Source organism: Pyrus communis, chromosome 1 (assembly GCF_963583255.1).
Source record: "Pyrus communis chromosome 1, drPyrComm1.1, whole genome shotgun sequence".
NCBI lineage: Eukaryota > Viridiplantae > Streptophyta > Magnoliopsida > Rosales > Rosaceae > Pyrus > Pyrus communis.
In genome coordinates, this window is record NC_084803.1 from 6486950 (window position 1) to 6511058 (window position 24109).

At 36.8% G+C, this 24109-nt stretch overlaps 4 protein-coding genes and 1 long non-coding RNA gene across 5 annotated transcripts; 2 read left to right on the forward strand and 3 right to left on the reverse strand.

The window, feature by feature from the left end:
- Positions 1–2384: 2384 nt before the first annotated feature.
- On the forward strand, positions 2385–6036 carry LOC137714289 (UDP-galactose/UDP-glucose transporter 7-like). The gene is made up of 7 exons (XM_068453535.1): positions 2385–2948; positions 3151–3256; positions 3428–3673; positions 4317–4427; positions 4522–4680; positions 5201–5344; positions 5473–6036. Exons 1-7 carry the CDS (start codon positions 2908–2910, stop codon positions 5635–5637), a joined length of 972 nt encoding a protein of 323 aa, XP_068309636.1. The 5' UTR covers positions 2385–2907; the 3' UTR covers positions 5638–6036.
- Positions 6037–7696: 1660 nt separating this feature from the next.
- On the reverse strand, positions 7697–10972 carry LOC137742003 (probable cyclic nucleotide-gated ion channel 14). Its single transcript, XM_068481736.1, has 7 exons — positions 10820–10972; positions 10135–10714; positions 9690–9896; positions 9283–9584; positions 9083–9194; positions 8754–8990; positions 7697–8649 (listed from the first exon to the last, which is right to left on the reverse strand). The coding sequence occupies exons 1-7, from the start codon at positions 10876–10878 to the stop codon at positions 7903–7905; spliced, it is 2244 nt and encodes a 747-aa protein (XP_068337837.1). The 5' UTR covers positions 10879–10972; the 3' UTR covers positions 7697–7902.
- A 3771-nt stretch (positions 10973–14743) lies between these two features.
- LOC137714139 (uncharacterized) lies at positions 14744–15420 on the reverse strand. The gene is made up of 2 exons (XR_011065404.1): positions 15295–15420; positions 14744–15067 (listed from the first exon to the last, which is right to left on the reverse strand). It is a non-coding gene; the product is annotated as an uncharacterized lncRNA (long non-coding RNA).
- Positions 15421–15608: 188 nt separating this feature from the next.
- On the forward strand, positions 15609–18065 carry LOC137718093 (UDP-galactose/UDP-glucose transporter 7-like). The gene is made up of 5 exons (XM_068457606.1): positions 15609–15871; positions 16515–16625; positions 16730–16888; positions 17418–17561; positions 17690–18065. Exons 1-5 carry the CDS (start codon positions 15695–15697, stop codon positions 17852–17854), a joined length of 756 nt encoding a protein of 251 aa, XP_068313707.1. The 5' UTR covers positions 15609–15694; the 3' UTR covers positions 17855–18065.
- A 2378-nt stretch (positions 18066–20443) lies between these two features.
- On the reverse strand, positions 20444–23669 carry LOC137741561 (probable cyclic nucleotide-gated ion channel 14). The gene is made up of 7 exons (XM_068481260.1): positions 23536–23669; positions 22850–23429; positions 22404–22610; positions 21997–22298; positions 21797–21908; positions 21468–21704; positions 20444–21362 (listed from the first exon to the last, which is right to left on the reverse strand). The coding sequence occupies exons 1-7, from the start codon at positions 23592–23594 to the stop codon at positions 20616–20618; spliced, it is 2244 nt and encodes a 747-aa protein (XP_068337361.1). The 5' UTR covers positions 23595–23669; the 3' UTR covers positions 20444–20615.
- Between the last annotated feature and the right edge of the window lie 440 nt (positions 23670–24109).

A 24109-nucleotide genomic window follows, 5' to 3' on the forward strand; every position in this document is an offset into this window, starting at 1 on the left:
TCTCTGCCATCCCAGCAATTTCTTCCGAATTCAGTCCCTCCTGTTGCTTTTCCCGGGTCCATGCCCATACCATCTTCCATTTAACCAGCAAACCAACAACCTACACCCCATTTACTATTAGGTCAACCTGCTAGTTGCGGTGAGAAGTTGCCTCCATATCCGTTGTTCCCACCTGGTCTTATTCCTCAGATGGTCAGAAAGATGCAGATTGGCAGTGGTGTACCATGCTCGCTGATGAGCCCTTTGGATATTCCAACCGTGTTACCTCCATCCACTGTTCCTCAGTTAAAAATTCTTGAGAGAGTGTCGAAATTCTTCAAGGAGATTGGAGAAGTTAACCCTTCTGAAAGGTCCCTTCATGATTCCGATGGTAGGGATGAGGATGATTATGAAAGAGAGCATGCGGAGCGCAAGGGTGGAGCTTGCATCCCTCCACCCCCAAACATGCAGATGGACCCCGAGACGAGGGCTTATGCTGATGGAAGTGTAGATAGAAAGAGTGGCTCGGGAAGGTTGGGATTAGGGGCCACAGCTAATCCAAATGAGGCAAGCCAGTACGACGATGTTTATTCTTCTTACAGGAAACAAAGAAGCACCAACTACCACTCATCCATAAGTGCAAGAGCTTCAGCAAGGTGAAAAACAGATCTGCTGGGAGTTGGAAAATGGCAGCTTCTTCTTCCTTTTTCCATTTTTCGAGTTTTTCTTTTCTTTTCGATGATGTATTCTGGGTGTCAGCATGAAATTTTGGTTAATGTTAACACATATAAGAAATAGTACCGCAAGCATTTTACCTAACAGATAAATTAAGAGTCTTTTAATTCATGGAAAGTTTCCCTTCATCCATCTATTGGACATTTTGTACTTGGATTGGATCCTACGGGACAATTCCAGCTTCTCCCCTCTCTTCAATGAGAGAGGATTCTCGCTGGATCCTTTTAGTGAGGACGAGAGATCTTCCAATCACATCATTTTATCGTGTATCGTACGGTTAGTTTTTGTCAGATACTGTTTATATTTAATTTTAAATAAAAAAATTTACAATAATTTCTGATCGCACGATATATAATAAACAAATATGATTTAAGGATCTCTGAAATTCTCACAAAAAATATCCAGCGAGGATATCACTGCTCTTCCACCCCCAAACCCACGCCAGGCGGCAGTCCCCTCAGCATTTATGCATCTTTTACTATGTAATATTTTATTTATCTATCTATTAAAATCATTTTATTTATCAAAACAATCCACTATTTACTATGTAAAAAGATACATAACTGTAAGATGACAAATTTTCAATCACGTAATGAGAAAAATAAACATGAAACGCTAAATTATAAGTTACAAAATAGATTTCTCTAATAAAACGTGGGAATGCTGATATTTTAACACTAGCTGACAATTCACACATTAATTTTTATGTTTTAAACACTTTCGTTAACTTTTTAATATTATTATTTTTTTATTTATTAAATTTAACGGTTAAAAATAAAATTAAAAAATATGTAAAAAGTACAAATAAGGGTACTACTGTCAGAGAAGTATTCTATCCCAACAAATGATGTTAAAATGATTTTTATCGCATTCGCAACCGACAATACACAAAGGTAAAATTTCGAAAGGCAGAGCCTCCCAATTTGGGGTGGTTCGATATGGGATACCATACCGAAACTAATATTCCGAATCCCAAACCAAAATTTTTTGGGACGGGAATTTGAAGACCAATCCCAAATCAAATTTTCGGGAATCCCAAATTTCGGGAATCCCGAAATATTTTCAGAATTTTGGGACAAATCGGGAATCCCAAATTGAAATATGAAATTATGAATTGTTCTTCAAATATATAATTCAAGAACACATTCATGAACTAGGAATTTCATTTCATTCACACTACCATTTAATTGAACACTGGCATGCTTGACTTTTTTTATTATAGTCAAAATTCAAATTAATTAAACTCTTTTTGCAATCTGTTGAGAGACAAAAGAATCAAGCCTTCTGAAATCATCAGCCATGGCAGCATCAATAATAAAATCCACATGAATATCAAACAGAACATGAAAAATATGCAAGGTGTAAGGCATTCTAGGTTGCTAAGCATGAATTAGAAACTACTAGCATCAATTATAAAAGAATAATATATATATGTATAAATATATATAATAATTAATATTATATATTTTCGGTTTGGTATGGGATTCCCGAAATATCGAGAAGCTAATCCCGAATCCCATACCGAAATTTTGGGATTGGTTCGGGATAGCATCCCGAAAATTTCGGGAATTTCGGTTTGGGAAATTTTTGGTTTGGGATCGGGATTTTTTCGGTTTGGTTCGGGATTTTCGGGATTTTTTTCCACCCCTACGTCCCAACGCTCCAATCTTTTACCCAATCACGTTTTGGCGTTGGCTTTCGCCCAATCCATGGCAAGTTGGAGGTTAGACTCACATTTCCCATTTCTCACTTTCCCAATTTTCACATTCCCTTAGCTTTCTTTCCGTTACTCTCTCTCTCCTTCCCCTCCATTTTTTTTACTCTCTCTCCCTCTCTACACACTCTCCTCACTCCACTTCCTGGACTTCCTTTCTCTCTCCTTGATCCAAAAACCTAACTCAAATCCAGGTTTCATTCGATCCAATTTGCTCTCGAATTGGATCGGTTCCGTGTTCTTCTAACCTGGGTCCATTCCAATCCCATCCCCTTTTTTATTTTTTTCAATTTTCCAGATTTGGGTTTTTTTTATTCGATTTGCAGGTTTTTGGTCAAAAAAGAAAAAAACCGCAGGTGTTTTTTTATTTTATTTTTTCCATCAGATTTGTCATGTAATTTTGGGACTTAGCTGCCACTGAGCTCACTTGACACTGACCCGAAAACAGAGGATTTGTGTTTTGAAGCTTTGATTAGGCCATGGAGAAACGCATTGAGACAGAAGCTAGCTCGTTTTTGAGGTTGTCTTTCTATCTGTCCTACTTTGTTTTCTTTTGCGTATATGTTAATTTTTAGAAAGATTTTAGCTTGATGATTACAAATGTAAGCAAAGGACATGTTTTATGTGTTACTGTGTATACATGTTGCGAATTTTCTATGCCTTGAATCGAAACATTGTCGATTGATTTCCTCAGTCTTGTTGTGTTTGAAATTTGAATGCAGTTTGTCGGCGGCCTTGTCGTATGGGGCTGCTTCCATGGCGATGGTTTTTATCAATAAAGCGGTTATTATGGAGTACTCACACTCCATGACCCTTCTCACAATGCAGGTATTACTTTAAGAATACGAATGTCGGTCTTTTATTTCCATGAGAATGAGATGTCCTTCCTTGATTGTTCACAAGGACCCGTCTTTCGATTCCTTGTTGTCCTTGTAATTTGCATGTGTTTTCTGCTTGGTTGTGCATAATGAGCCTTCTTTCGTTTCTTTATTGTCTTAGCAATTGGCAACTGCTTTGCTTATATATGTTGGTCGAAGATTGGGATACACGAGATCAAGAGGATTAGAAATGTCCACTGCGAAAAAGCTTCTCCCTGTGTCGCTTTTCTATAATGCTAATGTGGCGTTTGCGTTGGCCAGTTTGAAGGGAGTTAATATTCCCATGTATATTGCGATCAAAAGACTCACACCGCTTGCTGTGCTTGTAGCTGGATTCTTCTCAGGGAAGGGGAGACCCTCAATACAGGTTATTACACTTAACGATAGGATTAGTTATTCTTCTTTTTTCTTTAGTATTAGTGTAAGTAAAAACGAAACTTGTTCTGTAACGAACTAGAATGTGAGCAAAATACTTTTAGTCTTCGAAACATATGATGTAAAAATTCGGAAGAAGCCTACACGATTTGACTAACACTGTAAGCGTAAAATGGAAGCTGGATTTACATTATTCTTTGCTACGCTTTCTCTTGGTTTGGGCTTAGCGGTCTGCAATTCATAAGCTAAGATATTTTGGACGATTCAAATTATTACGGACATGTCATTTTGTCGGTGCTTGAAATGTCTTCATGATGACAGCTTTGACCTGCTTGATGATCACTAAGATAATTAATCGATATTTGGTATCCATATTAGGAACAATATATCTTGCAACATAACTATAGCTTCCTTATTAAGTGAAGATAAAGGATGCTTGATTTCAAATAATCACCGGTTGTAGTTTTTGTTAAAAATGCAAAGTTATTCAGAGAAGATGAGAAATATAGTGTGAAAGTCCTGACAAAAAGCATTTTCATTACCACTAAATTTGGTGATACTGAGTCCTATTTAGTTGTTCTTTTCCTCTCTTTCATGTTTTAGCTTTGACAGTACTCAGTTCTTTCATGTTTCAGGTGTGTCTTTCAGTAATACTGACTGCAGTAGGGGTTCTGATAGCTGCACTCGGAGATTTTTCGTTTGACCTTTTTGGATATAGCATGGCCCTCACTTCCGTCTTTTTCCAGGTAAGGTGATGATGTCCACGGTTCTGTGTTATACTTGTTTCGAATGGTATGTTATGGTAATTAAGCTCATACAAGCACTTCATTTTTTATTCAGACCATGTACCTTGTTTTGGTGGAGAAATCTGGTGCTGAAGATGGGCTATCATCAGTTGAGATCATGTACTATAACAGCTTTCTGTCTCTTCCATTTTTGATGCTTCTCATAGTAGCTACTGGAGAATTTCCAAATTCGGTATCATTACTAGTTGCAAAGGTCAGAACTTAACCTTTTCTTTGTTTATGTATTTGAACTCATTCCCCTCTATTTATTTGGGACTATTTGTAGATCATTGACTGCTTAAATTGATCGAGAAATGAATTACTGTCTTTGACATCTACTACAAGACATTTCTTATCCAAATTATCGATAAAAGAAGACTTGATAACTAGTAAATAGAATAAAATCATGTCGATAATGGCTTTAAAATTATGAATTCCAGTTGGAAAAAGCAATGCGTTGCTGCCTGCCCATATAGTTTGTAAGTAACCGTGCAAAGATAAAAGAAGACTTGATAACTAGTAAATAGCATAAAATCATGTCGATAATGGCTTTCAAATTATGAATTCCAGTTGGAAAAAGCAATGCGTTGCTGCCCGCCCATATAGTTTGTAAGTAACCATGCAAAGATTTCTTCGGGGACCTGGGGCTTATTGCCGTGGCAATGAGTTGCTGTTCTTCCTTCTGAAAACGTTCATACGTTATACGACTGACATGTAATTTTCTTTATTTGCAGAGTAATTCCTTATACTTTTTGGTGATCCTCATTCTTTCATTTATTATGGGCATTGTTCTCAACTTCACCATGTTCTTATGTACGATAGTCAACTCCGCTCTAACAACCACCATCGTTGGAGTCCTAAAAGGAGTTGGGTCAACGGTATGACTGAACTTCCTCTTCTTTTTCGTAGATTAAATGACGATTGTGGAAATTAAGTTTTATTTCATCTTATTGTGATACAAATATTTGTGTGAAAATTTGTTTATACGGGTTTCGTTGTTTCACAGACCCTCGGTTTTGTACTACTGGGTGGCGTGCAAGTACATGTTTTGAATGTGACTGGACTGGTTATCAACACAGCCGGCGGAGTTTGGTATTCGATTGCCAAATATCAACAGAGGAAGAGCAAGCCCGCAAAGCGGATTGCAGATGTGGAGGCTCATCGGAAATAAAATTACGAGTGCAGCTCGGGTGGGGGGAAGGAGGGGGGATTCGGTTTTAATCACGAAATTACCATTTTTTAATGTAAATTTTGGCTATGGTGTGGGTTTGCGGGTTTGGACCCGACATGGGGACGTAGTGTGGACTTGTGGGGTTTGGCCATGTCCTGTTCTTGGGGTAGAGTAATGTCTTTGCCTATCGAGGTTCGTCGTACTAGGCCTGGTACAATTTATTGCGGCCGATTTAAACGGATATGGTTTTTCTTTAGGGTTAACGGCTTCAGTAGTTGGGCGCGTTCATTTTCGTTACATAGATAGTGGGTTGAATGCCATAATATGTTAGTACGCTTAGTGGTATTGTTGTGTGTGAATGAATTGATTAGGTCCTCGTATGATCGTATCGTACGAATTTGGATGCATTTCTTGACTCTACTAAATCTTGAAATTTAGGTATTACAGAAAGCGAATACGATCGTCCATGTTTCAGGAACGATTATTATCCGTTGAGAAGAAAAGTCTTCCAGGATTCAGGATCTCTGAATGGATCTTCCGTCTCCTCCATGCACATGCACTTGGTTTCCTGTTCGTTCTAATGCAAAATTCAGACTCTCAGATCAATGATTTCCTTCGTTTTTCTCCCATGCTTCAATGATTGCTTGTGGCTGTGTAAAATGTTGATTGAAATTACTATTTGTTATTTTTTTGTCCTAGTAATACAATCGATATCAAGGGAGCGGGTTTTCAAATTGTGAAACCTGGGTGTATAAGAGAATGTACTTAACTAATTGAGTTACAATTCTCCCACGCTATTTATTTTTTATTTAATTTGACTTTATTATGGTGGTTTGGTTCGCGGATTAGCGGCTCCGGGATGAGTACATGATTGAGATCGTTCGTACCCGAAACTCAGCAATTACAGGTACAACATGCTCTGGAATCATCCGGAGTGTAAAATGTTTAGTTACTTTATGTAGTATGATTGATTTGAATATTTTTTAACAGAACTTTTGCAGGGTGAAGAAGTGGATAAAGTCAATAATATGATGATGGTTAAGGTGAAAAAAAATTTCAGATCTGTATTTTACACAGTTTGTTTGAATTTGATTTCTGACGTTAGTAAATTATATAGTGATGATAAAAAAAGACTAAAATGCATATGTGAGTTTTTTTAAGCTTCAAAAGACTACGCGATCAACAAGGGATGTGTTAATTGTATATCACACACCAAATATCTTGTACAGATTGTGTATAGCTACCGTGGTGTTTTTATTTCTATTGTATAAAGATGATAATGTAAGCAAATGATTGAATTCCAAGTAGATTGTCTGTCAAACCAATAAGAAAACATTAACTGAATTGTTAACTCCCACTCAAAAACCATACAATAATTTTAACATAGCCGTTATTCTACAAATATGCACGTAAATTAACACTTAAATAATAATTTAATCATCAACTTTCATGTCACTTAGTTTACAAAATTTGGTCTACACATTTAGTCTCCCTAGCATTACCCTTCTACATAGGTTGGTAATTTGTATTTACATTTAGTCTTCCTAACATTACTATTCTACATAGGTTGGTAACTTGTATTTACATTTCTGAACTAATCCCTTAATATCCATTGTTAAAGTTGTACCAACAAGACGAGAATGATTTATATGAAACAGATTTATCAAAAATTGGTGCATCGGTTGAATAATATAATGTAATGTATAAGATTCTCTTCACATGACATTACATTGTTAGACAGAAGACTTCGAAAATGGTGAACCTCAGTGATCCTAATATCCTACTCATCTTAATTATTAATCAATGATCTCCAGAACTGTGACCTCTTTTGTAATTCAGTTCAGAAACATTTAAGTCTAATGAACTTGAAGAAAATGATTTTAATTCCTTATTACTGGATTTTGTTTGGTTTGCATCAGTTTTAAATATTGGCCCTTGGCCACTGCTCCCAACATGCCATGTGCTTTCTTATGCTTTAATTTTGGTTTTTCTTGAGTAGAGAGTACTATATATGAAAATTGGAAGGAGTACCGCGTTTAGTATATCTAGAACACAAGATAGTTTTTACGTGTTATAACATAAGTAGTGAGGAAATAGTTTTTATGAATAGGTCCATATGTTATAACATCAGTAATTTGTTAATACTATATGACAACACAACGACGCTTGAAAGATAGGTAGAGGAACAAGAATTTACAAAGGATTCACAGTGAAAGATAGGTTTCTTCAATAATTTGGACTATTGGCTGAGAGTTTTGATGTGAGCTAGTCATCTTCTGGCTCCATTGAGAAGTCTGGTTCTTCAGGTTTTAGCAACTTCGGCAGCTGAACATCCTTGGTTTTTTGAGCTCCTCTCCTAGTGTTTGCGGCAAACCTTGAAGCCAAAATTGTGACACCAAGATTCTGTCTCACTTGGAAAGTATTCGAAGTTTCATTACTACTACAAAACTCTTCTTTTTCTTCTTCCGTATCATCAGCCTCTTCGTCATGTTTGTCGTAATTATACGAGAATGACTCTGCCATGCTAAGGTTCTTCGCCAACATTCTCTTCTTGAACCGCCGCCACGCTACCTGAATGAAGCATGCAGCCCAGGTCCTCCAATGGTAGGAGTAGAAACGAAATGTGTGTTGTAACTTCTTGCTGTGAAGGCGCCTAAACTGATTCGCGACGAATTTGAGGTCTTCTGCTCTCAGTGCAAAGGCTTCTACTTCGTCGAGGGATTTAACAGTTCTTGTGGAAGAAGGCAAGTTGAGGGTTGATTTGGGAAGCAATGCCCAAGCAAGCAGCTCTTCTCCACAAAAATCGCCGGGCCTCAAGGTGATTGAGTTGAAGAAACCTGTCCTGCCTCCATTTGTTGTGGAGCTCTCTAGTTTCCCTCGGATAACGAAAAGCATCTCTGTGACAGGGTCGCCTTCACGAACAATGTACGTGCCCTGAGTACTTAAGGAGGATACCAAACGCTCGCATATGGCGTCAAGTAGTTGTCCGTCCATCTGGGCGAAAAATGGGACCTGAGAATGATACAATTAAGCGAAAAGCATTACTCGTTAGGATTCACTTTACTATGATCAGTCAGTATCAGCATTGCTGTCACATGATCAGAGAAGGCACTTACGCGTCGAACAAGATCTAAACACAAGTGGCGTTGGATATCTCGACGAAGATCAGTAGGCAAGGCATGCAAGATTGATTCTTCATCAACCCCTCGAGTAGCAACCCACTTGTACTGCACGAATCGCCTAACGCGCTCTTGCTGATCTTGGGGGAGTTGACGGTGTCTCATCCACTCCTCTGTGTCTCGCCGCTTTAGCCTCCACTCCTCAAGTCTCAACGTGATCGATTGCAAATAGGTCTGCATTATATCGAAAACATATCTTTCACAAAACTAAAAAATCACCAACTGTTTTAAACTGCAGAAAAGTAAACAGATTTCATCATCCGCACCTGCATATTTCCGATTAAGTGAGCAAACAGAACCAAACCCAAGATTGCAATTAGTATTGCAAATGACGTTTCCCCGATAAATGTGCTTGTACTCAAATTCTGACCATAGGAGCTGAGATATATTAAAACAGATTATATCAGAATCTGCAAATGTTGATCAAATTTCAGATTATATCAGAACCATGTACTGATGATCATACCTCAAGTTCTGTAAACCCCACCAAAGACAGTAGAAGTACTTCTCAAGAAACCCCGTGGAGACGACATTTTTCGTCACTGCATTTGCAAATATGCCATAGTTGAAATTGGTGCTGGTTTCCGGATTGCAGTTACTAAACACTTGAGTACCGTTCAACCACGTCCGGCGGTTATCATTGTTCAAATTACCACAATCCAAGTAGCTGAGAAAACACTTCATGGGGCTGAATTCATTTAGGCATTCGGACCTCCAGCACGTTGCATACCGTTCGATGGACAACAAGTACCACGATGCCCCTAAGATCTACAACGACAAACATTGTTCTAGCATTCGTTACTGCGAGTTTTGAAGGACAATTTGAATTAAACTGGTAAATTGCATGTAAACAAAAGAAGCTGCATTACATACATGACTGGCTAACATGTAGAGTGCGAGATTATACGCAGCCCCCGCCCAGGCAGTCTTTGTGACTACACCAGTGGCTTTGATGATCTGAGAGCTTAATGGGAAAATAAGATAGAGTCTAGGAACATACTGAAGCAGAACAATCAGTACAAGGGCATTATTGGTAGCATGTGTGCTTCTAACTGCAGGTATAATAAACCATATCACAATCTGCAAGAAAAGAATATAAGCAATAGCATTGTTATTTCCAGAACTGTTGCAGGAACTAATAAAATCGAAGAAATCGGATTAAAAACAGAGAAAAAAGAATGCGATAAACAAATCATGACGCGCGTTGTTGTCTAAAATTACCATACAGAACGAAAAATCTCGAGGAGATCATAGAGAGTTGAGAAAAGAAGTAGCATATATCAATGTAAAAATATAATTATGGTGATGATTATTGCACCTGAGGGAGAGGCAGTGTAGCTATGAGATCTATGAAGAAATCCGTTCTTAAATACCTTCGAGCAATCTTCTTTGGATCCGTAACAAGCTCACCCCTCCCGAAAACTCTTGAACTCGGGGATACATAAGCTGTCCTTAACTTAATGAACATGTGGAACAGATAGAACATATCCGCGAGAGTGCGAAAAAACGTCACAACAATTCCTAAATTCAAATCAGTCGTCATGCAAGATGAACTACCGTCATTTTGCACCGAAGGGAGGTAGAAAAAAAGCGGATCAACGAACAATGCTACCAAGCAAGAAAAGAGAAAAACCCTGTTCCATTGCAGGAAAATGTCACTTCCCGGATCAAGAATTTGCTTCTTACGTGGCTCCTGGTTCTCTGAGAAAACCTTAAAACTCCCAAATCTCGGAGTTTTATTAGTTCGAACTCCGGTAGTAGTAGTAGTAGTACCACCATCAGGAATTAACGAGGGTGCTGCTGCTGATATTTTGTATGCAGATAGTGGCTCTTCTGGTTTTTGGATGTCACTTTTTTCCCGGGAAAACTGAACATCTTTCTTATCATGATCATAAAACCTGCAATTATGAAATTAAACACAATAATTAAGAAAAATTAAAAAAAATAATAATAGAGAGTAAATTGTGAAATATGAAATTGGTATTGTAAAATGGAGACATTACCTTAATACCTTGCCTTTCTTCAACTCCATGCTTGTAAGTTTGATAACATCAATATGCATCACATGCAACTGAAGGATCCAAAACGTGAAATGAAGAACAACAAGAGAGAAAAACTAAAAGTTCAACGACAGCATAGTTTATGGGAAACATTTCCAAAATCCAAACAAATATATATGTCTATAAATATATATTAAACGAGCGTTATTCTTCACTAATTCTATCTAAATTACAAAGAAGATATTCGAACTTAGGTCAAGAGAGAAGTGCATTGCACTAGTCAACATGGCCAAGCGTCTGCAAATCTAAATGAATATAAAAGTGAAAAGTTGAGAGAGAGAGAGAGAGAGAGAGAGAGAGGTATGAAGCTTGGTCCACGGCTGAAACTTTGGGACGAAAAGATGTGCAGAATCTGGGGGAGGGAGAGAACATGAAGGACATGAATGTTTCGATTAAAGAAGTGGAGTGTTGCGATTAAAGACAAGAGAGAAATATATATTAAATTCTACGTTAGTAGATAGAAACTGCTAACCATGATTTTTCTTCACACATTTTGGTTGACTTTTTCTTTCACCAATTGAAATTGGTTGAGGAGGGAAGTGCACGATCCAATTGTGTTAAATTATTGATTAAATACTAATAAGGTCTTTTGATAATTTAACCAGATCTGAAATGCAATCCCAGCTTCACTCGAATCAAGAAATTATGAGGGTAAAGTTGATGTGAACTACATAAATTTATACAATTTCCAAGTTAAAAGTTTAAGGGTTCTTGAAGGTGATTTTTCACATCGTCATAGCAGTACATTATACTTTAATTCAGCACTACCACTTTAAACATTACCAGTACCACTTAAGCATCAATGTAGCCCCGCTTTTTACAAAGCGTTTCCACTAAGAGCAGACGCATGGCCAAAAAAGAAGACTAGAAGCATTGATGGGGTTAGATTGTCACTGAAAAAGATGTTGGTGGAGTTGTCGCAATTAAAGACGTCTTGTCTAGTCGTTTACTATGTTCAAGAATGAAGGTGTAATTGGTGCTCCAAAATGACTATCATACATTTACACATTGAAATTTGATTGAATAGGATCATCTTCAAAGAAGATGTCAAATTATAGGTGGAATTCTATGTAATCAAATTTAACAGTAGGAATGAGTTTCAATCGATATGCCAATCCTATGCGGATTGGCATATGAGTTTTCATGAGAAAAGGTGATGTCAATTTTTTTTAATTATTTTATTATGTGGATCCTATTAATGCACAAATTATAAATATTGAAAAATGTATTTTAATTGATTTCTTTTTAAAATGGATCCTACAAATATCATTTATAACAAATAAACGTATTGGTTGGAAAAAAGAGAAAATCTGACATTGCCACATCAGCTATCAAATTAACATTTGACATTTATCTTTTAACATTTCATTTGCAGATGCTCGAAAGACAGGTGGACGGAAGTTACCAAAAACAAAAAAGACAGGTGGACGGATGGGATTGTTGAAAGGCTAGACAGTATACCAATAAACATGTGACACGTGTGTGCAATCACAATGCAGCATTGTGATGCTTCTCACGTTGGTGGCATGAACAACCCCATCTCCATAAAAATCATTAATTAATTCACCTTACGACTCAATTCGAAAGGTCATTATCTGTTTGGAGAGTGGACGCCCACCAAAATATAAAAAGAATTTACATTTTGAAATTTAAATTATTATTTTTAATTAGAAGAAAATCAAACTTAAAATTTTGAGTGAGCAAATAAATGTTCTAAATTATTTGAGTTACAAGTTTCTTATCATGCAAGTGGTCTTTTACTATAGTGGTGGAAATATGTTATGCTCTTGTATGATAGCGTAAATTCAAATTTCGTCAGTAACTAATCTAACATCTAACTTACTAATGATGTTGCTCAACTCCAAAAAAAAAAAAAAATTAAATAAATAAAGAAAAGAAAAGGTTTCTTGTCATCCCCAAGTTTATATTAGATTTTGAATGTGACTACCATCTTGCATGAGGAGGAATTTTTCTTTGATTTTGACATTCGATTACGTGCAGTAGACGAGAAAACAGAAACTCGAACACGCCATCACTTTTTGGACTCGTATGTAAAAATATGGTGTCGTTTGGATTGGATTATATTGGGGATTCAAGGTCTATTTAACATACAGATAAACGATTTTTCGTTTTACGGATTCGAGATGAAAAAAAACTTATCCTTTCGTATATTGGAAATTGTGTTAAGTGAAACACAATTTGCTTTTGTTTCACATTAAATTGAATATAGTGATGCGTACATTCCAACCAAATACTAAACACCAAACAAACACAGCTGCAGGCTTTGCATTGGAGACCATAATCGAATATATTATCTCGCGCTTTAACCAACCAATTATATTTAAGAAAAACTAATGAAAATAATTCAAAAATTTTGAATTTAACAATAAGGACAAAATAAAAGATAAAGTGAATAATATCAGGATTAACTTTTTAATGTAAAAATATGACTTTTCGTTAAAATGAATAATATCAAAAGTTTTTCGTTAAAGTTCTTTTATATTTATCGCACTCTTTTACCAACTGAACTGCAAACCTTTTAAGACGCAATAAACCACGTCCTTTTTTCTTTTTTGTAAAATCAAATTTATTAGAAAAAAAAATTTTCTATCAAAATTAATCTCAAACTGCGGGCAATTCAACGGTGAAGATTTTACAGGATTGGCTTGAAGATTTATAATTGCAATTGTGCGACACGCATAGGGAGATTACCAAACATTTCTACACCCTTTCATCTTTTTAAACTGGAAAAACTAGAATACAACAAGAAGCCTGTCATGCGTACATATATCTATTCTATTCTATTAAAGAGAAGAGCCTTGTCAACTTTTTTTCTCCTTTTTTTCAATTTTAACCTTACTTTTGATTACACAATATTTACATGAGGACAAAATAATAATTTTGTACCTATTGATAAAATGACAATCATATCCCTATTATACCTTTTTTTTTTAATAAAATAACAATCATATCCTTATTTTTTCTATTTTACCCTCACTTTTGATGTACAATATTCACATAAAACTGACCAAAAACAGTAATTATGTAATATTAAGATAAAATATGCATTTATTAAAAGAAACTGTCTCATCATCATTTTTTTATAATTTTTTTTAAATTTTAAAAACTAATCACACTTCTTAATAAAAAAAAACAAAAAATAAAATGAAATTGTTCAGACACAAAAAATGTGTGCTCATCGGCTAGTTAGCAATAAAATCATCCGCCACGAAAACAGCGGTTAGGATTTCGGTGTGGTCGAGATTTCACTTGGAACCAAATTTGTTTCTGTACTTTTGTATCCAATTGAAGATCAAAGGCAAGAATATGGGTGTTGGGTCTAAGAAACGATTGTCACTACCAAATCTCTAAAAAGTGGCGTCACGTATGCATACGCAACGACTCATTTATATAGAAAGTTCAAGAAGAAGCAAAATCCAAACAACTCTTTCGTTTATGAACAACCCAACTTCTGTAGAACAGATGTGAGTACCTGCATAAACATTCGACGCGTAACCCACTGCTCAATCCTTTTAAGTAAGAGTTAAACAAATGCCACTATAGTAGTTTGAGGGAGGCGCATTGCTACCGACGAAGTTCAAGGAAAATAGAAGCTCTGCAGATAGCAGGCTGGGATCCACAACTATTCAAAAATTGAAGATCCCAGTAGCAGGGCAGTGAAGAAATCCCCGGGAGAGTGCAGAAACACAAAATTGAAGCTCTAGCCGGCTGGGACCGACAACCATTCAAAATTGAAGATCCCAGAGCAGGGCAGTAGTGAAGCACAACAATCCCAGGGGCCAAGGGAGTGCAGAAGAACAAAACCAATGAAGCAGAAGAAGCAGACGACACCTCAACACAAAAAGCAAAGAAAAAAGCATCGAGTTTTAGCAGCATTCTCAGAAACACTCTTAAACAAAGTTTTAATGTTTACGACTTTACCTTTAAGATCCTTATCCCTACGCCTATTTTGCAAAGATAAATAAAACCAGCTAGAGTTAAGAAAGGAAGGAACTTAACCAAATCAGAGAGACAGTAGAGGCTGAGGGCGTCCCCCAATTTAAACATAGTTGTGCTGATGTCCAAGCAAACTGAACAACACTTAATCCCAGTATATCTTCTAAAACAACGCCAGGTAGCCATGTATGAACTCCTTAACTCCTGCTTCGGCGGCGATCCTTCAGACCATTGCTGCAAATATTCAGCACCCAGATGTCAGAGGACAAATCAGCAATGCCAACCTTACTACTGGCATGCTCTACCATCCAAGTCTTGGAACAGTAACTAATGTAAGCATGCAAAGGACATATACCATCATGGCATGAATCAAATGGAAAGTCATCCTTCCAACACAACCAGTTTCATGCTGTAGAACTAGGGTTTAATAATTTTGCAAAAACATAGTTAAGGAACCTCACCCATTGGCATAAGGCAACTCCTCCCGCCCACGGTACGGTGGGGACCTGCTGCGGCTGTTCCCACGTGGTGTCAAACTGCGACGTCTTGGGGATCTCCCTCGAGGACTGTAGCTCCTGTTTAACAGTAGAGAGATGTCAAAAGGTATTAGATAAGAGAAATCATCTCCAACCTAGATTAACAGCTAGTATAAGATATGTTTGTGAACTTGCATCCAGAAAGCCAGCTTTCAATACCTAATACACCAGAACACAACTTGTTTGATAACTACCTACCTAACTACCGAGAGAAAAATAACACCAGAACACAGCTTTCGTTTCTTTATTGTCTTAGCAATTGGCAACTGCTTTGCTTATATATGTTGGTCGAAGATTGGGATACACGAGATCAAGAGGATTAGAAATGTCCATTGCGAAAAAGCTTCTCCCTGTGTCGCTTTTCTATAATGCTAATGTGGCGTTTGCGTTGGCCAGTTTGAAGGGAGTTAATATTCCCATGTATATTGCAATCAAAAGACTCACACCGCTTGCTGTGCTTGTAGCTGGATTCTTCTCAGGGAAGGGGAGACCCTCAATACAGGTTATTACACTTAACGATAGGATTAGTTATTCTTCTTTTTTCTTTAGTATTAGTGTAAGTAAAAACGAAACTTGTTCTGTAACGAACTAGAATGTGAGCAAAATACTTTTAGTCTTCGAAACATATGATGTAAAAATTCGGAAGAAGCCTACACGATTTGACTAACACTGTAAGCGTAAAATGGAAGCTGGATTTACATTATTCTTTGCTATGCTTTCTCTTGGTTTGGGCTTAGCGGTCTGCAATTCATAAGCTAGGATATTTTGGACGATTCAAATTATTACGGACATGTCATTTTGTCGGTGCTTGAAATGTCTTCATGATGACAGCTTTGACCTGCTTGATGATCACTAAGATAATTAATCGATATTTGGTATCCATATTAGGAACAATATATCTTGCGACATAACGATAGCTTCCTTATTAAGTGAAGATAAAGGATGCTTGATTTCAAATAATCACCGGTTGTAGTTTTTGTTAAAAATGCAAAGTTATTCAGAGAAGATGAGAAATATAGTGTGAAAGTCCTGACAAAAAGCATTTTCATTACCACTAAATTTGGTGATACTGAGTCCTATTTAGTTGTTCTTTTCCTCTCTTTCATGTTTTAGGTTTGACAGTACTCAGTTCTTTCATGTTTCAGGTGTGTCTTTCAGTAATACTGACTGCAGTAGGGGTTCTGATAGCTGCACTCGGAGATTTTTCGTTTGACCTTTTTGGATATAGCATGGCCCTCACTTCCGTCTTTTTCCAGGTAAGGTGATGATGTTTTTGTTCATCCACAGTTCTGTGTTATACTTGTTTCGAATGGTATGTTATGGTAATTAAGCTCATACAAGCACTTCATTTTTTATTCAGACCATGTACCTTGTTTTGGTGGAGAAATCTGGTGCTGAAGATGGGCTATCATCAGTTGAGATCATGTACTATAACAGCTTTCTGTCTCTTCCGTTTTTGATGCTTCTCATAGTAGCTACTGGAGAATTTCCAAATTCGTTATCATTACTAGTTGCAAAGGTCAGAACTTAACCTTTTCTTTGTTTATATATTTGAATTCATTCCTCCCTATTTATTTGGGACTATTTGTAGATCATTGACTCCTTAAATTGATTGAGAAATGAATTACTGTCTTTGACATCTACTACAAGACATTTCCTATCCAAATTATCGATAAAAGAAGACTTGATAACTAGTAAATAGCATAAAATCATGTCGATAATGGCTTTAAAATTATGAATTCCAGTTGGAAAAAGCAATGTGTTGCTGCCTGCCCATATAGTTTGTAAGTAACCGTGCAAAGATAAAAGAAGACTTGATAACTAGTAAATAGCGTAAATAGCATAAAATCATGTCGATAATGGCTTTCAAATTATGAATTCCAGTTGGAAAAAGCAATGCGTTGCTGCCCGCCCATATAGTTTGTAAGTAACCATGCAAAGATTTCTTCGGGGACCTGGGGCTTATTGCCGTGGCAATGAGTTGCTGTTCTTCCTTCTGAAAACGTTCATACTTTATACGACTGACATGTAATTTTCTTTATTTGCAGAGTAATTCCTTATACTTTTTGGTGATCCTCATTCTTTCATTTATTATGGGCATTGTTCTCAACTTCACCATGTTCTTATGTACGATAGTCAACTCCGCTCTAACAACCACCATCGTTGGAGTCCTAAAAGGAGTTGGGTCGACGGTATGACTGAACTTCCTCTTCTTTTTCGTAGATTAAATGACGATTGTGGAAATTAAGTTTTATTTCATCTTATTGTGATACAAATATTTGTGTGAAAATTTGTTTATACGGGTTTCGTTGTTTCACAGACCCTCGGTTTTGTACTACTGGGTGGCGTGCAAGTACATGTTTTGAATGTGACTGGACTGGTTATCAACACAGCCGGCGGAGTTTGGTATTCGATTGCCAAATATCAACAGAGGAAGAGCAAGCCCGCAAAGCGGATTGCAGATGTGGAGGCTCATCGGAAATAAAATTACGAGTGCAGCTCGGGTGGGGGGAAGGAGGGGGGATTCGGTTTTAATCACGAAATTGCCATTTTTTAATGTAAATTTTGGCTATGGTGTGGGTTTGTGGGTTTGGACCCGACATGGGGATGTAGTGTGGATTTGTGGGTTTGGCCATGTCCTGTTCTTGGGGTAGAGTAATGTCTTTGCCTATCGAGGTTCGTCGTACTAAAACTATAAAAATCAGTCCTTAAATTATAAAAATATGTCAATTATATCCCTAATATTGTATTTGAAGCTATTATATTCAATTTTTTTTATCAATTTAAGTCATGTTACTCGCATGTGATACACATTGCAGGGTAAATTGGTAGTTTTTCACAAAGAAGTAGTGTATGGAGTTAACTTTAGAGGGTAAGTTGGTAATTTTGCATAAAGAAATAGTGTATGGAGTTAACTTTAGAGGGTAAATTGGTAGTTTTTCATAAAAAAAAATAGTGTAAGTTAATTTTGAAGGGTAAATTAGACGTTAGATTCACAACCTTTATAAAATGTTAAGGGCTTATAGGCGAGAAAATTACGGCATTACACTATAAAGTGTGTCAAGTGACTTAAGTTGACGAAAAATTGGATAAAATAGCTTTGAATATGATAATAGAGATAAAATTAACAATTTTTAATGAATTTAGAGACTTATAGGAACGATTATTATCCGTTGAGAAGAAAAGTCTTCCAGGATTCAGGATCTCTGAATGGGTCTTCCGTCTCCTCCATGCACATGCACTTGTTTTCCTGTTCGTTCTAATGCAATTTTCACTCACAGATCAATTATTTCCTCTGTTTTTCTCCCATGCTTCAATAATTGCTTGTGGCTGTGTAAAATGTTGATTGAAATTACAATTTGTTATTTTTTTTGTCCTAATAATACAAACGATATCAAGGGAGTGAGTTTTCAAATTGTGAAAGCTCGGTGCATAAGAGAATGTACTTAATTAATTGAGTTACAATTCTCCCATACTATTTGTTTTTTATTTAATTTGACTTTATTATCATTCGGTTTGGTTCGCGGATTAACGGTTTTATTTAATTTGACTTTATTATTGTTCGGTTTGGTTCGCGGATTAACGGCTCGGGGATGAGTACATGATTGAGATCCTTCGTACTCGAAACTCAGCCATTACAAGTACAACATGCTCTGGAATCATCCGAGTGTAAAATGTTTAGTTACTTTGTGTAGTATGATTGATTTGAATATTTTTTAACAGAACTTTTGTAGGGTGAAGAAGTGGATAAAGTCCTCGTGAATAAGACGATGGTGGTTAAGGTCAAAAAGAATTTTAGGTTCGTATTCCACACGTTCGTTCTGAATTTTATTTCTGACGTTAATAAATTATACGGTGGTAGTAAAAAAAGACTAAAATGCATATGTGAGTTTTTTTAAGCTCCAAAAGACTACGCGATCAACAAGGGATGTGTTAATTGTATATCACCCACCAAATATCTTGTACAGATTGTGTATAACTACCGTGGTGTTTTTATTTCTATTGTATAAAGATGATAATGTAAGCAAATGATTGAATTCCAAGTAGATTGTCTGTCACACTAATTAGAAAACGTAAACTGAATTGTTGACTCCCACTCAAAAACCATACAATAATTTTAACATAGCTGTTATTCTACAAATATGCACGTAAATTAACATTTAAATAATAATTTAATCATTAACTTTCATGTCATTTAGTTTACAAAATTTGGTATACACATTTAGTCTCCCTAGCATTACCCATCTACATAGGTTGGTAATTTGTATTTACATTTAGTCTTCCTAACATTACCCTTCTACATAGGTTGGTAACTTGTATTTACATTTCTGAACTAATCCCTTAATATCCATTGTTAGAGTTGTACCAACAAGACGAGAATGATTTATATGAAACAAATTTATCAAAAATTGGTGCATCGGTTGAATAATATAATGTAATGTGTAAGATTCTCTTCACATGACATTACATTGTTAGACAGAAGACTTCGAAAATGGTGAACCTCAGTGATCCTAATATCCTACTCATCTTAATTATTAATCAATGATCTCCAGAACTGTGACCTCTTTTGTAATTCAGTTCAGAAACATTTAAGTCTAATGAACTTGAAGAAAATGATTTTAATTCCTTATTACTGGATTTTGTTTGGTTTGCATCAGTTTTAAATATTGGCCCTTGGCCACTGCTCCCAACATACCATATGCTTTCTTATGCTTTAATTTTGGTTTTTCTTGAGTAGAGAGTACTATATATGAAAATTGGAAGGAGTACCGCATTTAGTTTTAGTATATCTAGAATACAAGACGGTTTTTACGTGTTATAACATAAGTAGTGAGGAAATAGTTTTTATGAATACGTCCATATGTTATAACATTAGTAATTTGTTAATACTATGTGACTACGCAACGACACTTGAAAGACAAGTATTTTGCGTGTTAGAACATAAGTCGAGAGGAAATAGTTTTAATGAATACGTCCATATGTTATAACATTAGTAATTTGTTAATACTATGTGACTACGCAACAATACTTGAAAGACAGGTATTTTGCATGTTAGAACATAAGTCGAGAGGAAATAGTTTTAATGAATAGGTCCATATGTTATAACATGAGTAATTTGTTAATACCATGTGACTACGTAACGACACTTGAAAGACAGGTAGAGGAACAAGAATTTACAAAGGATTCATAGTGAAAGATAGGTTTCTTCAACAATTTGGACTATTGACTGAGAGTTTTGATGTGAGCTAGTCATCTTCTGGCTCCATTGAGAAGTCTGGCTCTTCAGGTTTTAGCAACTTCGGCAGCTGAACATCCTTGGTCTTTTGAGCTCCTCTCCTAGTGTTTGCAGCAAACCTTGAAGCCAAAATTGTGACACCAAGATTCTGTCTCACTTGGAAAGTATTCGAAGTTTCATTACTACTAGAAAACTCTTCCTTTTCTTCTTCTGTATCATCAGCCTCTTCGTCGTATTTGTCGTAATTATACGAGAATGACTCTGCCATGCTAAGGTTCTTCGCCAACGTTCTCTTCTTGAACCGCCGCCACGCTACCTGAATGAAGCATGCAGCCCAGGTCCTCCAATGGTAGGAGTAGAAACGAAATGTGTGTTGTAACTTCTTGCTGTGGAGGCGCCTAAACTGATTCGAGACGAATTTGAGGTCTTCTGCTCTCAGCGCAAAGGCTTCTACTTCGTCGAGGGATTTAACAGTTCTTGTGGAAGAAGGCAAGTTGAGGGTTGATTTGGGAAGCAATGCCCAAGCAAGCAACTCTTCTCCACAAAAATCGCCGGGCCTCAAAGTGATTGAGTTGAAGAAACCTGTCCTGCCTCCATTTGTTGTGGAGCTCTCTAGTTTCCCTCGGATAATGAAAAGCATCTCTGTGACAGGGTCGCCTTCACGAACAATGTACGTGCCCTGAGTACTTAAGGAGGATACCAAACGCTCGCACATGGCGTCAAGCAGTTGATCGTCCATCTGTGCAAAAAATGGGACCTGAAGATGACACAATTGAAGCGAAAAGCGTTACTCATTAGTATATGCTTTACTATGATCAATCAGTATCAACATTCCTGTCACATGATCAGAGAAGGCACTTACGCGTCGAACAAGATCTAAACACAAGTGGCGTCGGATATCTCGACGAAGATCAGTAGGCAAGGCATGTAAGATGGATTCTTCATCAACCCCTCGAGTAGCAACCCACTTGTACTGCACGAATCGCCTTACGCGCCCTTGCAGATCTTGGGGGAGTTGACGGTGTCTCATCCACTCCTCTGTATCTCGCCGCTTTAGCCTCCACTCCTCAAGTCTCAACGTGATCGATTGCAAATAGGTCTGCATTATATCGAAAACATATCTTTCACAAAACTAAAAAATCACTAACTGTTTTAAACTGCAGAAAAGTAAACAGATTTCATCATCCGCACCTGCATATTTCCGATTAAGTGAGCAAACAGAACCAAACCCAAGATTGCAATTAGTATTGCAAATGACGTTTCCCCGATAAATGTGCTTGTACTCAAATTCTTACCATAGGAGCTGAGATATATTAAAACAGATTATATCAGAATGTGCAAATGTTGATCAAATTTCAGATTATATCAGAACCATGTACCGATGATCATACCTCAAGTTCTGTAAACCCCACCAAAGACAGTAGAAGTACTTCTCAAGAAACCCCGTGGAGACGACATTTTTCGTCACTGCTTTTGCAAATATGCCATAGCTGAAATTGGTGCTGGTTTGCGGATTGCAGTTACTAAACACTTGAGTACTGTTCAACCACGTCCGGCGGTTATCATTGTTCAAATTACCACAATCCAAGTAGCTGAGAAAACACTTCATGGGGCTGAATTCATTTAGGCATTCAGACCTCCAGCACGTTGCATACCGTTCGATGGACAACAAGTACCACGATGCCCCTAAGATCTACAACGACAAACATTGTTCTAGCATTCGTTACTGCGAGTTCTGAAGGACAATTTGAATTAAACTGGTAAATTGCATGTAAACAAAAGAAGCTGCATTACATACATGACTGGCTAACATGTAGAGTGCGAGATTATACGCAGCCCCCGCCCAGGCGGTCTTTGTGACTACACCAGTGGCTTTGATGATCTGAGAGCTTAATGGGAAAATAAGATAGAGTCTAGGAACATACTGAAGCAGAACAATCAGTACAAGGGCATTATTGGTAGCATGTGTGCTTCTAACTGCAGGTATAATAAACCATATCACAATCTGCAAGAAAAGAATATAAGCAATAGCATTGTTATTTCCAGAACTGTTGCAGGAACTAATAAAATCGAAGGAATCGGATTAAAAACAGAGAAAAAAGTATACGATGAACAAATCATGACACGCGTTGTTGTCTAACATTACCATACAGAACGAAAAAATCTCGAGGAGATCATAGAGAGTTGAAAAGAGTAGCAGCATCTATCAATGTAAAGATATAATTATGGTGATGATTATTGCACCTGAGGGAGAGGCAGTGTAGCTATGAGATCTATGAAGAAATCCGTTCTTAAATACCTTCGAGCAATCTTCTTTGGATCCGTAACAAGTTCACCCCTCCCGAAAACTCTTGAACTCGGGGATACATAAGCTGTCCTTAACTTAATGAACATGTGCAACAGATAGAACATATCCGCAAGAGTGCGAAAAAACGTCACAACAATTCCTAAATTCAAATCAGTCGTCATACAAGATGAACTACCGTCGTTTTGCACCGAAGGGACGTAGAAAAAAAGCGGATCAACGAACAATGCTACCAAGCAAGAAAAGAGAAAAACCCTGTTCCATTGCAGGAAAATGTCACTTCCCGGATTAAGAATTTGCTTCTTACGTGGCTCCTGGTTCTCTGAGAAAACCTTAAAACTCCGAAATCTCGGAGTTTTATTAGTTCGAACTCCGGTAGTAGTACTAGTACCACCATCAGGAATTAACGAGGGTGCTGCTGCTGATATTTTGTATGCAGATAGTGGCTCTTCTGAGTGTTTTTGGATGTCACTTTTTTCCCAGGAAAACTGAACATCTTTCTTATCATGATCATAAAACCTGCAATTATGAAATTAAACACAATAATTAAGAAAAATTAAAAAAAAATAATAATAGAGAGTAAATTGTGAAATATGAAATTGGTATTGTAAAATGGAGACATTACCTTAATACCTTGCCTTTCTTCAACTCCATGCTTGTAAGTTTGATAACATCAATATGCATCACATGCAACTAAAGGATCCAAAACGTGAAATGAAGAACAACAAGAGAGAAAAGTAAAAGTTCAACGACAGCATAGTTTATGGGAAACATTTCCAAAATCCAAACAAATATATATGTCTATAAATATATATTAAACGAGCGTTATTCTTCACTAATTCTATCTAAATTACAAAGAAGATATTCGAACTTAGGTCAAGAGAGAAGTGCATTGCACTAGTCAACATGGCCAAGCGTCTGCAAATCTAAATGAATATAAAAGTGAAAAGTTGAGAGAGAGAGAGGGAGAGGGGTATGATATTAGAAATATATTCTCATTGAATTAAACTGGGTTACATTGGATGTATTTATACACAGTAACTAATAACATTAGTTAACTACTAATGTAACTAATTAAGCTTAATCTATGAATTAGTTACAATAGAAAACTTAAGGACTAAGCAATAGATGACTTGGACTTTAGCACTGCTGACTGTTGGGTTGACTGAGAAGAATAATGTGTGTCTTTACACCCCCTC

What these genes read in the sequence shown, in the direction of transcription:
- LOC137714289 (XM_068453535.1), top strand. Translation starts at nt 2,908, where the DNA reads ATGGAGAAACGCATTGAGACAGAAGCTAGCTCGTTTTTGAG. An exon ending in TGACCCTTCTCACAATGCAG is followed by an intron (nt 3,257 to 3,427) that starts GTATTACTTTAA and finishes TTATTGTCTTAG; the next exon opens with CAATTGGCAACTGCTTTGCT. An exon ending in TAAAAGGAGTTGGGTCAACG is followed by an intron (nt 5,345 to 5,472) that starts GTATGACTGAAC and finishes GTTGTTTCACAG; the next exon opens with ACCCTCGGTTTTGTACTACT.
- LOC137742003 (XM_068481736.1), bottom strand. Translation starts at nt 10,878, where the DNA reads ATGCATATTGATGTTATCAAACTTACAAGCATGGAGTTGAAGAAAGGC. An exon ending in TCTACATGTTAGCCAGTCAT is followed by an intron (nt 9,585 to 9,689) that starts GTATGTAATGCA and finishes TTGTCGTTGTAG; the next exon opens with ATCTTAGGGGCATCGTGGTA. An exon ending in TGGGGTTTACAGAACTTGAG is followed by an intron (nt 9,195 to 9,282) that starts GTATGATCATCA and finishes AATATATCTCAG; the next exon opens with CTCCTATGGTCAGAATTTGA.
- LOC137718093 (XM_068457606.1), top strand. Translation starts at nt 15,695, where the DNA reads ATGTCCATTGCGAAAAAGCTTCTCCCTGTGTCGCTTTTCTATAATGCT. An exon ending in TCACTTCCGTCTTTTTCCAG is followed by an intron (nt 16,626 to 16,729) that starts GTAAGGTGATGA and finishes TTTTTTATTCAG; the next exon opens with ACCATGTACCTTGTTTTGGT. An exon ending in TATCATTACTAGTTGCAAAG is followed by an intron (nt 16,889 to 17,417) that starts GTCAGAACTTAA and finishes CTTTATTTGCAG; the next exon opens with AGTAATTCCTTATACTTTTT.
- LOC137741561 (XM_068481260.1), bottom strand. Translation starts at nt 23,594, where the DNA reads ATGCATATTGATGTTATCAAACTTACAAGCATGGAGTTGAAGAAAGGC. An exon ending in AAGAAAGGCAAGGTATTAAG is followed by an intron (nt 23,430 to 23,535) that starts GTAATGTCTCCA and finishes TCATAATTGCAG; the next exon opens with GTTTTATGATCATGATAAGA. An exon ending in TGGGGTTTACAGAACTTGAG is followed by an intron (nt 21,909 to 21,996) that starts GTATGATCATCG and finishes AATATATCTCAG; the next exon opens with CTCCTATGGTAAGAATTTGA.